The 14,815-nt window shown below is 42.3% G+C and overlaps 1 protein-coding gene across 4 annotated transcripts in view; it reads right to left on the minus strand.

Annotated features, from left to right (window-relative positions):
- The window catches only part of rabgap1 (RAB GTPase activating protein 1), a 54,477-nt gene extending 41,467 nt beyond the window's left edge, over positions 1-13,010 (minus strand). The window contains exons 1-6 of one of the 4 annotated variants that reach the window (XM_079178477.1): positions 12,897-13,010; positions 5,326-5,561; positions 3,667-3,696; positions 2,258-2,516; positions 1,843-2,056; positions 1,470-1,644 (exon numbers count right to left, since the gene is read on the minus strand). In XM_079178477.1, the coding sequence (XP_079034603.1) occupies positions 1,470-1,644; positions 1,843-2,056; positions 2,258-2,516; positions 3,667-3,696; positions 5,326-5,478 (831 nt within the window). In that variant the 5' untranslated portion in view covers positions 5,479-5,561; positions 12,897-13,010. The remainder of the gene's footprint in view (positions 1-1,469; positions 1,645-1,842; positions 2,057-2,257; positions 2,517-3,666; positions 3,697-5,325; positions 5,562-12,896) is intronic. The other 3 variants (XM_079178478.1, XM_079178479.1, XM_079178480.1) reach the window with 3 other exon arrangements.
- Between the last annotated feature and the right edge of the window lie 1,805 nt (positions 13,011-14,815).

Here is a 14,815-nt window from a genome sequence, read left to right on the forward strand (position 1 = left end):
TAGCGTTTTGGAATTAGCCTTTAAGATCTGGAACTTGTAAAGTGTTAAAAGGGTACATTGTTGTTACCCGTACAGGATTTTCATATTTTTTCCTACTTGGCAGCATTCGCTTTTATTTGTTTTAAGAACCCAAATCATTTGGGTGAAACAAATCTACTGAAACCGTACTGATTTGAACACTATATACACATCTCTGGACGGGAGCAGCAAGTTCATGGGCACAAAGGGGAAGCGTTTGAGAGTCAGCAGGGCTCTACGTCACCATCAACACACAAAAAGGTGGAGAAGGCCCGAGGAGGAGGTTTGCTTTATGTAGGAACAGTTCAGCTCCAGAATCCACAATGGTGACTTTGTCTCAAGTTCCTTAAATTTCTCTTTCAAAATTGTCTTTTTTTGTTAATTGTTGGTAAAAAAGGCTACAGATCCTCTTCAAAATGTTATCAAATAAAAGCAAAATGAGACGACAGCTGCGATAGCCTTCCACAAGGTTACCTCGGTACAGATCGGTGGTGAAATAAATGAATAAATACAGAGGTTTAAAAAGCCCTAGGAGTTGTTTAAAGTTGATTTGAAACTGATGTGAGGTCTATGACTAAAGCAGCCAATGGGCTGACTCACTCCAGTCTAATGGTGCAAATGTGAGGCCCCCCAAAACGCTGAAGGCATTGTAGATGGTTCTGGTGCTCGGGGGGTTAAGAAGGAAGAGACGGGCGGATGCATGAGGAAGGCTGTGAGGAGGAAGAGAGAGCCTGAGACAGAGATGTCCAGTTACTAAGAAAATAAGTAAATGACTACTGGGGATTATCCGTTTGTTGGTTTGTGTGTGCGTGTATGCATTAGTGTTTTAGTGTGAGCCTGTGTGTGATGGGTGGGTGTCTGAGAAACTGGATCGTAGGACCATGTGGGACTGATAAAGTAGCATCTGTCGTTGGGCTCTTAGTGACATTGAAGGAGAGTGCTTCCATGAGGGAGAAATCAGGTCACTGAGCACTGAAGTTGTTTTAACCCAGTTTCATGAGTCGATTCCCTATTCTGTTCTTCTATATTTTCTGCTGAACCTACTGTATATAAGCCATGACACTTTCTCTCCCCTATACGTTAGCTTGGGGGATTGTGTGTACTCTGTGTATGGTGTACATGTGCACTGTTGCTGAACCTTAGAGAGCAGGCTACAGGGAGATCAACACTTTAAGGCAAGGTCAACCAGAATACTGCCAAGGAGTGTGTACACATGTATAGGTAGGAGAGTGGAAGAGACAGGAAAGGTGGGGGAAAAAAAGGGAAAACGGAGTGTCGTGTGAAACGCTGAATATTTATAAGAGAGGCTTTTGCTCCCTCTTTCATTTCTTGTTACCGATTCTCTTTCGGTATGTGTGAATTTGTGTTAAAGGATAGGTTCAAACCATAGCCAGGTTAAGTGTGTCTTCAGTTATTATAGTTAAACAACACCTAAGTGATTGAATCCTCACCGCTTCTTGGATTTGGCAGCGGAATACATGGATCCTGAAGATCTCTGCATTGTAGTGGCTCTCAGTGAAGGCAAAGCAGTCGCTCTCTGGCGTGCCGTCATGGCCTCGCACGCAGAACAGAATCTTGTAGATGGGGTAGTTGGAGATCTCCGTACTGGCGTTGGGGTCCAGCAACCTGTTGTAAATGTAAATGAAAGATGAAACCATGTGATATCTTGTAAAGTCGCTGTTGCAGGACGAGATTTATTCTGTGCGTTTGTGTGAATGACATTTAACTGAACACCGAGTGCCCGAGCATGCATACTGTATGCACACATATGCATGTTACGGCACACCGTCGAAGTGGAACCGGTAATTCGAATGTTCCCCCTACCTGACAGTGCCTTCGGACACGCCGGGCACAGACAGTGTGACGTCTAGGGGGAGTTGGCACTGCCCTCTGAGGATACTCATCATACGGAGGGCCTCCACCTCACTGCGGGGGGCGTTGACTGAGGCGCACCCAAGGTACGTCAGCTGGCTGAACACAACGCTGTCCTCGTCTGGGATGGGACTGCCAGGACTGCCGTCTGACGAGGATTCATCTGCTGCAATAGGGTTAATGGATTGGGAGAGAGTCGGAAAAGGGAATACTTTTGAGTATCCTCTATGATTTAGAGAGCCGGGTGCTTCTAGGATATTACTCTGAATGTCTTGGAAACACATTTATAAAGCTTAAGATAAGAGTCATTGTGTGAGCTTTGGCAGTCACAAGAAAAGAGGATAAGAAAAGTCCCATCGCGGCTCACCTCGGTACGACCTCTCATTCAGCTCGCTCTCCTGAGCCGTCTGAACAGGAAGCACCATCTCCAACTTGGGCGATTGTGCGCTCAGCGGGTCAGAGCCCGGCGGTACGGGTGACGCCGTAGTGGCAAGCGGGCCACGGTCGCCCCCACTAAGGTTGTCCATTCCTGTGTCTGATCTGAGCCCGGTGTCGGCTACCGATGGGTCCATGAGGACATCCTCTAACTCCCTCTGGAGCTGCTGCTCACTTCCATTCCCCACAATCTGACACACACACACACACACACACACAAAGAAACAGACACGAATACAACCACACCGAGGAACAAAGACAAAGGGAAGCATAGAAAACAAAGCATATAATATGAAAAACACAAGAACAAATATTGTTACATAACAAAATCATTGTAGAAATCACCATTACACATTGAATTTAAGCTAATCTTTCAACCTACATCAACTTTACAATTCTATCTTAGTTTGTAGAAATGCTCAGTGGCTGTGCTTTAAACAGTGATTTTGAAAACAGTGCGTTTAAGGGGGAACGATGCCTTGTTTCACGTTGGCGGTCAGATATTTATCTCCATTACATTTCATCAAATATTAGTGATTAGTAGGCATGTGAGTTGGAGTTGTGAAATACCGCTATCAAGACACGAGACGAGCCATGCCGACACTAACTGTGTGAGGTTGTTCCGAAGCTAACGAACAGCAATCAAAGTGCAAGCTTAAGGCTGGACGGACTACGGCGGTGCCACAAAAGGCGGCGTGCCCTCACTTTCCCCTGCCAGCTGTGGCCGCAGCCAGATGTTAAGGTAAGAAATGGAGAGCAGGCTTAAGCTGCAGAGGGCACTGTTGCACTGGACGATTAAAAAATGGATAATCAAAACTTTGTGGAATATCATTATTGCATGGTTGAATATTCTGGTTCATGTTCTATGTATAGACAGCCATGAATAATATCTGTGCCTTCGGGTACATGGTAATGTCTTCAATGCCGTTAGACTCAAGCGATCATCTGGAGCATGATGGGCACTACAGCTAAAGTGTCTATGCTAATAGCCCACAGCACCAAATAAGGGAAAAAAAGGTAATAATTTAAAGGCTGACGTAAAGCTGTCAGTTCTAAATATCGGATTACACGTCTGACATAACTGCGTAGGGCCTTGTGATTTACAGGAAGTGCTAGAAGCATGTGCAATTGCCAGATACTACAGTCCTATGTGTGAACATGTCTATCACTACTATAATCAACACCTAAGTCTTAAAAAAAGGCTGGCTAAGGCCATCCAAAAATACAAAGGGCACAAATAATCACAGACCACGGAATCACATCACAGAAAGAGAGGAACAATCGACACAAGCAAGAAGGAGAGACAGAAAGAAGAGACAGCTAGCGAGAGAAGAGACTGACCTTAAAGCTGACCCCTTCCTCAGAAATCACCTGCATAACAAACAACAAGTTTAGACACACTGACTCCTCTCTGACTGAATGGGCTGACTGGGAGGGAAATGTACACAAAGTGTGATGACCGAGTGTCCGTGAATGGAGTGAGTTCACTGCTATGTATCAAGAACAGCGGAACGTGTGTAGGTTCCTGCCATTTAGCCGCCACTAGGCTACCAAAGAAAACCTGATAATTCAACGCGGCTCTGTACAGGTGTAACAGGAAAAATCAGTGTTTCATATCCAAGCACAGCAAATGACGGTCGACCTCTTCCTTTCAACTGAATACTGCAACATCCACGCTCTGCTGGCGCCATCTTCTGGTACCTTCTGGTACAACATCAAGTCGACAAGTTCTTCCTTTACAAAGAAACACATGTACAGTAGAGTACAGTAATGACTAACTAATGGACAGAGTGTGGACATGTGAGCCAGCTACTTAAGGAAATTCAACAAAATGAAATGTGATGACGAGTAAACTGACATACAGAGGAGAGGAGAGGAGAGGGGAGAGGGGAGGAGAGAGGAGAGGAGAGGAGAGGAGAGGAGGAGTAACCTGAACCCTTTAGGGACACACACAGGATGCTAGCTGGTAGCTACATTTCTTTCCTCAGAAAGTCTTCCCTCTCCTTGTGGAGACACACCCTGGTCACAAAACATCTTTATTTTCCCCCGACCATGACTTCAAACACTTGCAGCTGCATCACCAAAACTGTTTGTAAACTAATAGCTGCTGAGTGAGCACTAACTGAGGGCATATTGTGCGTCAGAAAATACAGTGGGACGAAAGCACATGCTGTATACTAACAGAAGCAGCTGGTTGACTGCAGAAGGGAGATGCTCTCTTAAGGTATTTAACTTTGCTGACACTAAAGGAAGAATGAGTAAAGTATCAGCTGTTTGATTTATAAGGATGACCTTTCTTTTCCCCTCCCTCATACTATTTCAATAATACGGATAATCATGGACAGACATACAGTGGAAGAACTCAGAGTGAACAGATGTCAATCTTCACAGGTCTAAGAGAAAAGAACAAGTTCTTCACTACAATCAACGCCTGTGAAAAATGTGCTCTGAATTTCTGGTGATGTGCAAGGAATGAAGGGCTTCCTTACTATAAGACAACCACAGATAAAACACACACACCTGAGACTAACTATGAGAAGAAGGTGGAGTGAGAATGTGGAAAAAGCAAAACAAGAAATGGTTAGCCTTATGGTTAGAGTGTGAGACTGCGTGTTTAAAAGATGGACGAGACTTGTAAACGATGGAATATGTGCGGACCGAGTCCCCTGAGCTACAATGTTAACAGGTTACACTGATGACAACTAGGTAAAGACACAATGAACATCAAGATGTTTTGGTAAATATGATATGATACCATTTAGCCTGCAGCGCAGTCTGGCCTGTTATCCTACTGGTACTTTACAGCAGTTGTAATATTTCAGGACCAGATTGTGACCATCATCAGCAGTGAGCATAGAGATGATATTCACAGCAGCTTAGCTAGTAATTGTTGCCGTTCAGGTTGTTATCACAGACTTTTACTGCCAGCATCTTAACATCTGACGTCTCCCCTCTCTCCTCAGTACCTCTCCGTCCATACCTACACCCAACCGTCCTTACCTTCAGTCCTGTCTTTTCGTCATCACTACCATTATTAGTGGAGGAGGGTGTCTCATCCCCCAGCCGGGACACGAGGACAAAGTCCTCACTGTTGAGAGTGGACACTGAGTCCGAAGACACGCTAATCTTCCCCACCGAGCCCTTGTCATCCATGGCTTCCGCTGTTAAACTCAGCCACGCTGCTCATGAATGGAAGACGGGAGGAGAGAGTGGTGGGAGATGATGAGCAAAATCACCTAGGAAAAAGAACAACAAAAATAAAGAAATAAAGAAAAGAAGCAGAAAACAGTCATGATGTGATGAGATCCATGAAAAGGCATCATTTAAAGGCAACTTCTTAAGAATCTAACCCTCTCATAAAATGGGGGAAACCATTTTCTTTTAAGCACCTTTAGGACACTTTGAGGAGCCTTTAGGAACCCCGGAGAGAGAGAGAGAGAGAGAGAGAGAGAGAGAGAGGGAGCTTAAAGAGGAAATAAGAGGGTGCAAAATAAAGGTTTAGCAACAAAACAAAAAGAAGCCTAGATCAAGTGATAGTGAACATGAAGAAGAAGACGACACGGGACAGATAAGAGGAAAAGACGATCTGTGGGTCATCTGAGGCAAATTTGTGTATCTCAGCAGAAAAATAGCTCGATGCGATGCGAAGTCATGGTGATGCGAGTGTCCTTTTTCATGAAAGTGAGGAATTAGGGAACAAGCCAGCTTGCCACAACCGTCCACATATTCCGTGTTAGTATTATAAAGATCTATTGTTCCCGTCCCCCCACCACCACATTAGACATTTGCAGCAGAAACAAAACATTATAGCACTGAATGTGCTAATTGCATTGCGTGCACTCCTCAGCGCTTGGATGTCCCGCCCCCCACAACCACGAATAGACCTAGATCCTGTGGGGGAAACACTGCACATCAGCTCAGCCCTCCAGCAAATACATTTTAACATTATATTACAATTTGGGCATAAAGCGAGTCATCAAATATAATATTTTGTAGCTGCATACACTGACCTATGCACCTGTATGTGTGAGGACTGACGGCAGAAAATACTTGCAAAGAGGAAATTGAAATAAAGGAGGAAAGTATGTTTCACTTTTTACCTCCAGCGGTAAGAAAACATTTTTAGTCTGTATTTGTACGGTATGGCACGGAGGTAGAATTAGGTTAAGAATGAGTTTTACAGTCAGAATGATGCAACGCTCTATGGGTACAGTTAGGGCATGAGGTGACTCGTGAACAGAGAGAGGTGGCATTGTGGGTAACACAGGAAGAAAGGTGCAACAGAAGGTTCTGGCAGCGGTTCAGCAAGAGACCATAACAAGCTATTTCTGGCCGTCCCCCCCCCCCCTCCACTCCTCCCTCCCTCCCATCTCTCTCCCTTTCTCTCTTTTCTTCTTCATCCATCTCCCTGCAATCTTGTATTTTCTCAGCCCTTACTGCTCTCCTACATTTTTCCTAAAAGGTTTCACTTGCCGTTTCTTCCGCTTTGCTCTGCTGTCAAACCCCCGCCCTTCCTATTCAAGGTGGGTCCAACAATGGAAAAGTAATAATAAAAAAAGGTCTACAGCGGGAAGGTCAAAGCAGTTAATAATGTGCTTATGATAACATTGTTGTACTGACCCAGAATAAACCTCAATATGAGGATCTATCTGTGTGTGAAGGCTTTACAACATCTTGTGCTAATATGAATGTTATTACCGGGCTACCGAACACAAACGGACAGCTCAGAGCTTGTTCTCTCGTCGCCTTTTTCAAAGCAAACTGAGAAAAAACGAGCCGCTGGTTTTCATCCAAAAGTCCCGGGTGTTGTTTTTCACTTGGGTTGCGAAACTGAACTTGAGAGACAAGGTCACAGCGTTCGGTGATTTCGTCACTTTCACTGTGAAACATCCCGTAGTCAGCCGGTGACCTCTGGAACCTGTGTTTGACAATTAGCATCTCGAGAACGCAGCTTAGCCGACCAATTACGAGTCGTGTAAGTTAAAGGTTTCACATTAAATGGTTCTGTTTACATGGCCAGGACTTAGAAAAAAACATAGTGTTGCCTTTCAGTTGTTGTTGTTTACACTGACTTATTACAAATGACCCAAGAGAAGTAATAAAGAAGGCATGTGGCTTATCATATAGGCCTAGATCTGTAGTGATTCTTCCAAAACCCCTAATGAGCACTCATGTTAAAGCCCTAAATTAAACCTACTTCCAGGACTACGCTGTACAGACTGTTATTGATCGACAACACCTGAGTCACATCCCGGGCCTACCACCTGCTTCGATGTTCAGTCTAGCAACAGTCACACATTTCTTCATACATAAATATACAAGTTGCAGGGTAGAGTCGATATATGATCGTAAACCTACCAGTGCAAGAGAAAAAGAGCATCTGACTCAGTAGCAATCCAGAACAGAAATATGCATCACTGGTCATCCTCCTGATCTTCTCAGGCTTTGAATCCTGAAGAGACATTGCAGATGTTTACTCTACTTTTGGCTCAAAAGCAGCTGCATTCCATTTTTTAGCACACTTGTTTAGTTCTTATTTCTCAGATTTTGGTTGATGCACTTTGAGTTTCTCCATGTTTTGGTCTTTTGTTTATCAGTTCTGTTTCTTCTTTGATAGATGCACCATATGAAAGCATCAGAGAACTTTCATGGAAACAAACTTAAGCAATATGAGTCCTATTTTCAATTAGAATTATGAAAAATGGACTCCATAGGCCTTTCTTCAGTCCTTTACCTTCTAAAAGGCTCTGGGTAGCGTCCAATAGAAACTTAGATAGTCCTCAAACGTTAATTGTGACAGATAATAACACCTGCGCCCTCTGAGCCGAGAGAAACGTGCAAATCTCAGTGAAATACTGTTTTGTTAGAAATATAAATGAGACAATGGCCAAACCCTTTTTCTGGCCACCATGAATCTTACTTAGACTAGATGACTACTTTGTTACCCAATCAATCATTTCACTGGAGAGCGACGTAGACGCAGAGACTTCAAAAAGTGTAACGTTATCTGACAACGATGGCAATTAGCTCCACTTAATCCATTCATGTTCCGAGCAGCAAACACTTAAAACTCTGTCAGCCTACGCAGTCGAGCCAAGACACACACACACACACACACGCACACGTTAAAATAAAAGAAAATGTGGTTTCAAGCTGGCACACACACACATACCCTACACACACACATGCACAAGCAGCTGTATTATTATTACACACATAACTTGACCCGCAGACACACATGTGCACGCGCACACACACAACCCTCACACTCTACGTCTGTGACTAGCTCATAATGGTCGCCTTGTCACCCTCCCGAGCCTCGGCAACATCCGTCCGCCTGCTCCTGCCAAGCTACACTGTTCCTTATCAAGGTCTTCTGTGTCTTGGGACATTTCCTGCCAGACACACAATCCACTGCCTATCATGCTTCTGACTGTTACAGAATTAGCAAGACGAGGGCAGCAGACTGTTTTCGTCATTCCCTCTCACTATTTTGTCCCCAGCCACACCCTCTCTGTTCCTTCCCTTGTGTCTGCTTCAGTCTTTGTTTTAAATAATTAAATCTTAAATTGGAAATCGTATCGTTCCCCTTTTCTTTGATTATTCTCTGACGTGTTTACCATGTTAAGAGTTCAGAAAAGGCGAGAAGAGAAAGCAGGAAGCAGTTCCCTCTGTAACAGGGTTGGGAGACAATTTTGTAGAAATGAATAAAGGCGACAAAGAGTTGAAGTGTGCACACTTTAGAGTGATAAGAAGACATTCATTAGACTGTGACTGTTTGAAAATGAATGCTGCAACTAAAAGATTATTGTCATTAGTAATCAATCGACAGTTAATTGTTTCGAATATCAATTCCATTCTTTCAGTTTCTATGCTCACCATAGAGAACATAGAACACACAAATGTAACCCATTTCAATTTAAATATTTAACTATAGAAAATAATTTACAATAGAAAATATCACAATTTCCAACAAATACTCAAACTGCTTGTTTTGTCTGACCGACAGTCCAGAACTAAGAGATATTATAAGGTGTGGTAGATCTGGACTCAGCCGACACACAAAGTGATAACAACTGTTAGCTTGATGTCATTGGAGTGTTTCCAGCAATGGATCAGAGTACAGTTTCATTTTTGGACCAAATGACCTACAACAGTGACTCTTATCTGTATCTGTAACAAGCATGTCAATCCATGTGTACGCCTTTCTTTGCTCATTTTTTTTTTATCCTTCCTACAAACTCTCCAGCAGAACGAGCTGTTCTGGGCTGCCAGCTGGGCCATGCGTGCGCCTCACAAGGGAGAGGACGACGCAGCCAGAGAGCATTCTGGGTTGCAACACAGTCTCTTTCCACTCGCAGAGACAGCAGGGACAGCAGGGACAGCAGGGACAGCAGGGACAAAGGTAGAGCCAGGGAGGAAAAGTAGACAGAATGACAGAGAAGGGCTGAGCTTATACAAGGTGAGAGACAACAAGGTGAGTACAAAAGAGAGGAGAAAGAAGCTCTGAATGAGAAAGACATCAATTGTACAAATCAAGCAAATGGTACAAATTTCTCATTTGTACCATGTGAGCATCTAATAATCATCTCAATCCAGATCCACAGCAGAGGAGCACCGTCTCCCAGTTTGCTATCGAGGAATTAACCGTTGCATGTCTCAAACCCAAAACAATGAACAAGATCTCATGACGAAGAAAAACACACAATTCAATCACTCCGTGGCGTATCGCTGCCGACTTATAAAGAACAAAACTGTGGCTTGCAAGGAACACTTTACACCTGTGTGTTTAGGTGGGTTGGCTCCAACAAACATTTGTTAAAGGTAGTGAGGCCTTTAGACATTGAAAGCAGCCGGTGTCAGTGATACGAGGTTCAAATATGTGGTTAAAAGGAAAGAGTTGGTTTACTGTGTAGTCCTTTTATGTCAATTCTGCAAAATGAAGTTTCACACACAAAATTCCATAGTCATATGAATATTGACATTCTATATTATTAAACAGGTGTAATGTAATCAATACCTTCCTTTCTGCAGTCATTTAGGCCTAACAATATTTTTTTTTTTAAATATGAATCTCTACCATGAACTACTTTGTGTTTTGACTCCCTATTACATCAGACTTTCTTAATTCGAGGGACTGGCTGTGGGCTCAAGAAGTAGCGTGGACGCACTGTGATTGTGAAAGGAACTGAAAAAAACACTGACAACACCAAGCTCATTGTTGATGTTTTAAAACTATGATTAGCGTCGAGTCAACCATAAGCAAGAGAAGAAATACAGCTGTACCTTTAAACGCTATGAAATACATTTTCGTTCTTGTCCACAGCAACTGCAAGGAAACACGAATCCACTACAGCTGAAGCCAGCTCTGCCAAATGACAGGTGTGGATCTCAGGGGCGTTGTTGGGACTTCAGAGCATTCAGGGCTCAGTGCAAACTCAATTACAGATAAAGCTATAATAGACAAGGGGACACAGTAACACTAACTTCGTCTCTCAGTGACTCCAAGTTATATTCATCGTATATAAATATGGTTAGTAAATTCATTAGTTCTGCATGTCATTATGGCTGACTTTAGAGGAGAAGTAGACACGCAGATGCTAAAATAAAATGGCAAGCTACATTCTTCGGGCCTTTCTATTCATTGATATAATTGCTTGTTGATATCTTTTAAAAGCGTTAACTTTGTTCAAACTAATAATTTATGCACTTGCTCAGACTGTATTTCTAAAGTATCGTTAGAATCACTGTGTTGTTGGTCATTAGCCCCAATATGTAGGAACATATATCATATAGGCTTTACTGAACCGAATGTAAAGTACAGCTGATGAAGCACTGACCCTTTCCCTCCTCTAGTAAACACATTGATTGTTGTTAATACAGTAAATATTTGCATACACACACATCTGGATTATGAGTTCTTTAGGGCATGTGTCACCTGACATACTGTAAAACCTGAGTTTCAGGAAACGGAACAGGAACAAGGAGCCGAGTCAAATGAAGAGACAGTTGGCACACTGTACCCATGCATGTTGTCCACTGCTGAGACACAAAAGCTACTGGATACAAAAATAGCACTTCTTGTCAAACAATAGTCTCAGACCCATGCATTAAGCTAACGGCCGCTAGTTTGCTCAGTACAAAGGAGTTTGCCACAACTTGCACCACTCATTGACAGAACACAGAATCGAGTACGCTTTTTAGGGAAGATGCTGTATGTCACAGACTTTTAAAATGCTGAAATCAGGGTCAGAAAGGTGAATTAAAACATATATATATTAAATATTCTCCTAAGAAGATGATAATGCATTAACAACAGGTTATTTACCAAGTTATTGTTTACAGTTAGTTTGTAAATGTATTGAATTTTCGGTATTGTAATATGTGTTTCTGTGCCAAACTAGTGGGAACTGGTAAAACACGTTTATGGGGTAATTCAACATACAACATAAAAAAGCAGACATGTCAGACGTCCTTGCGCGCCACCGCAGACTCCTCACAACAATCCCTGCTGGTCCCTTCCATATCATGGGACAACAACAGAACTTCAACTCACAGAAAACAGAGTGGATTAAAGGCTCATTGTGCCAGACTACTTCACTTAATAAAGGTTTAAGTCAAACGTTAAATGCAGGCCTGTAAGAATCCGTAGGACCCTTAGTATGAACTGCTGCAGTGTTAATTAAACACACATTTACAGTCAAAGCCTTTACATACACACTGAGACACTGAAGCAGACTGGTAGATGTGATGATGAGTGCATTGTGAAGTTTTACTCAATAAGTAAATATGCCACAGAAAATCACAATACAGTACTACCAGCCTGTACACACTATGTGTTGAAAACAGAAACAGGACATATTAGGTCAATCCGGTCTAAGATGAAATCTTAAGTGACAAATAAATCAGTGATCTATGTGGTCCATAACAATTCACAGTAATCACAGCTACTCCAGCATGGTTATTCATCGTTTAACAGACAGTTGTACTGTAACGTTATTGGTTTAATTGGCTTTCTGGTCTCGCTGTTACACCAATTAACTGTTAATGTGAACACAAGCTACATGTCAATGACGCCTGTTAAGCCTCACGCGGCCTCGGTACATGTCAAACCCTACAGCTCTTTAATAGATAACGTAATCAACGGTTAACATCATATATTTGCTTTATAACGTCGGTCGAGCCTAATGTTGCCATCTCCAGTGTTAAGTTAGCCCTTTACAAACCTGCCTTACGTTAGCAAAGATAGCTACTCAGCTGTCATCGATTCAAAGTCCACACACAAAAATGTTCACCTGCACAGTGACCGAAATGAGCGAAACTGTTCCGTCAACACAAAGCAAACTGCGACGTAGAGGTGTTCGCAGTCATTTGGTGAATTAAAGAGCTGACTGGTCCTCGCTGAAGCCTTGAAACAGGCCACTGCTGTATGCAACGCTAGCAATGGCTAGCTAACGCCTGCTAGCCATAGCACCCTAGCACTTACAACCAACAAACAGGTACATTGTTTTTTAATAACTGAAGAGACATCTGCATTTTATGTTGACGGTGCAAGTGCAAAAACAGCTTACCTTTATTCCCACGGTTGTATTTATTCCAATGGCGGTTGGTACAACATTGCACTTCCCAACAACATCAGCAGCCAGCATCCAGCCGAGCTGTAAACACAAGCCCAACCAACCCGCTGACAACCCACACTGCGCATGCGTAAATAGGTGCCCCTCTCGCCTGTGCTGAGGGAGGGTAGAGGAAGCGTTTTCATTACCTAATGGCATGATGCTCAAAGAGCTCAGTTGTTTCTTTGGTCTTTGGGGGCAAGTCCAAGTTAAGTCTTAAATCTATCGAGACAAGCCTCAACTCTAATGAGACAAGTCTTAGTCTCAACTCTTCTCATGTCCTTGGGGACAAGTTCAAAAGAAGTCTCCACTTTTCAGGAGTCGATTGAGAGTCAGTTGCAAGTCTTTTGTTTTCTATACAGCTGAGTTAAAGTCATATTAATAATTAGCCCTAATAATTAGGTATTAGGTATTTTTTAGTTCTAGTTTAGCTCAGTTTTTTTCTCTTTGAGTTCTCAAGTTAGATTGTGTTTTAGGGAGTCAAGTCTTACGCATCACAGCAGTCCAAGTCTTATTTCTGTGACATACGTCTGACTCAAGTCTACATCTCTGGATGCTCAAGACAAGAGCCTTTCAAATGTTAGATATTTCTCTTGAGAAAGTCAAAAATGTAAACTGGGATTGGACTGTTTTAGGTTTTCTTCTTTCATTGGTGATTTTTTTCATTTACTCAATGAGATCAAAACATTATCTTTAAACGGTTCTACCTGCTAACTGTCTCAGGCCCACCAAAGCACCACCAGGGATTACCTTAATGAGGATTTAATTGCTAAGATCATATACTAATTCCAATTTATTTCCTAAAACATTACCTCCTTACCCTTTACCTTTGTGAGAAACACACTCACTGCGTTGTGGTCTTGCTGGCCCTTCCTGTCCAGCCTTGTCAGGGCTTGTTGTTTCATCAGAGTCAGACCAGGTAACATAAACCATTCCTCTTCTTCCTTTTAACATAATAAAACCACTACTAAAAAAAAAAGAAGTCACAACATTTGAGCGATTGCTCCTCACACACATACTCACAAAGCAAGGTGTTAGCAGACAGTTGATGACCTCTCATAGACTTACCCCTCTGGTTTCTTTTTCCACTGAGTTTTAGACCTCTCAAGCAGCCCCTGTGTTTTGTTAACCTCTTGTTTTCCTGATTAAATTCAAATACAATGAGCCATGAGAAAACATGAGTGAAGCAGCCGCCACATATTTGACTTAATGGCATGGTCTTGGCAGTTAAACCCAGTGTGGAGAGTCAAGTCTTCACAATAGCCTTTCAAAAGCCCAAGAAGAAACTCACTGGTGATGATAAATTATGAAAGGTTGGTCTAGGAATGGAAGAGAAATATGTACTCCTACTTCATATGTATCTGGGTTTTTTATTGAAAAGATCTGCCCCATTAACAGCAAGCTGAGAAGAGAACATTATTCTTAAGAGAACCATTAAAAACTGTCTCAAGGCCTATGAATTGGTTGTTATTTAACGTCTCTTATCATAATACAATGTTCATTAATTATGACAGGATTCACAAAGAAACATTTGCTGTTGGTTTATTGTGGCATGCAATTTCAAGTGCCTTTTCAAAATTCCATCTCTCAGTGCAACACAGACGCAGGATGCTGTCAGTCAAACAGTTTCATCAATAGCACATAAATCAATATTGTCATAGGTTTGACCCACTCCAGTCCTGCATTACCGTAAAGACAGTAAAAGGGAAACCTTTCACAATGTGATATTTCCAAGGAAATAAATGGAATACGTAACAGTATTATTCATTACGGGGACATTTTAGATATGCGGTTTCTTAAGGAATTTATTTCCCTCATTCTGAAACGTTACAAAAAACTGCCCCCAATGACTTAAACATTTAAATATATCTGGT

Source organism: Pholis gunnellus, assembly GCF_910591455.1.
Source record: "Pholis gunnellus genome assembly, chromosome: 18".
Classification (NCBI taxonomy): Eukaryota; Metazoa; Chordata; class Actinopteri; order Perciformes; family Pholidae; genus Pholis; species Pholis gunnellus.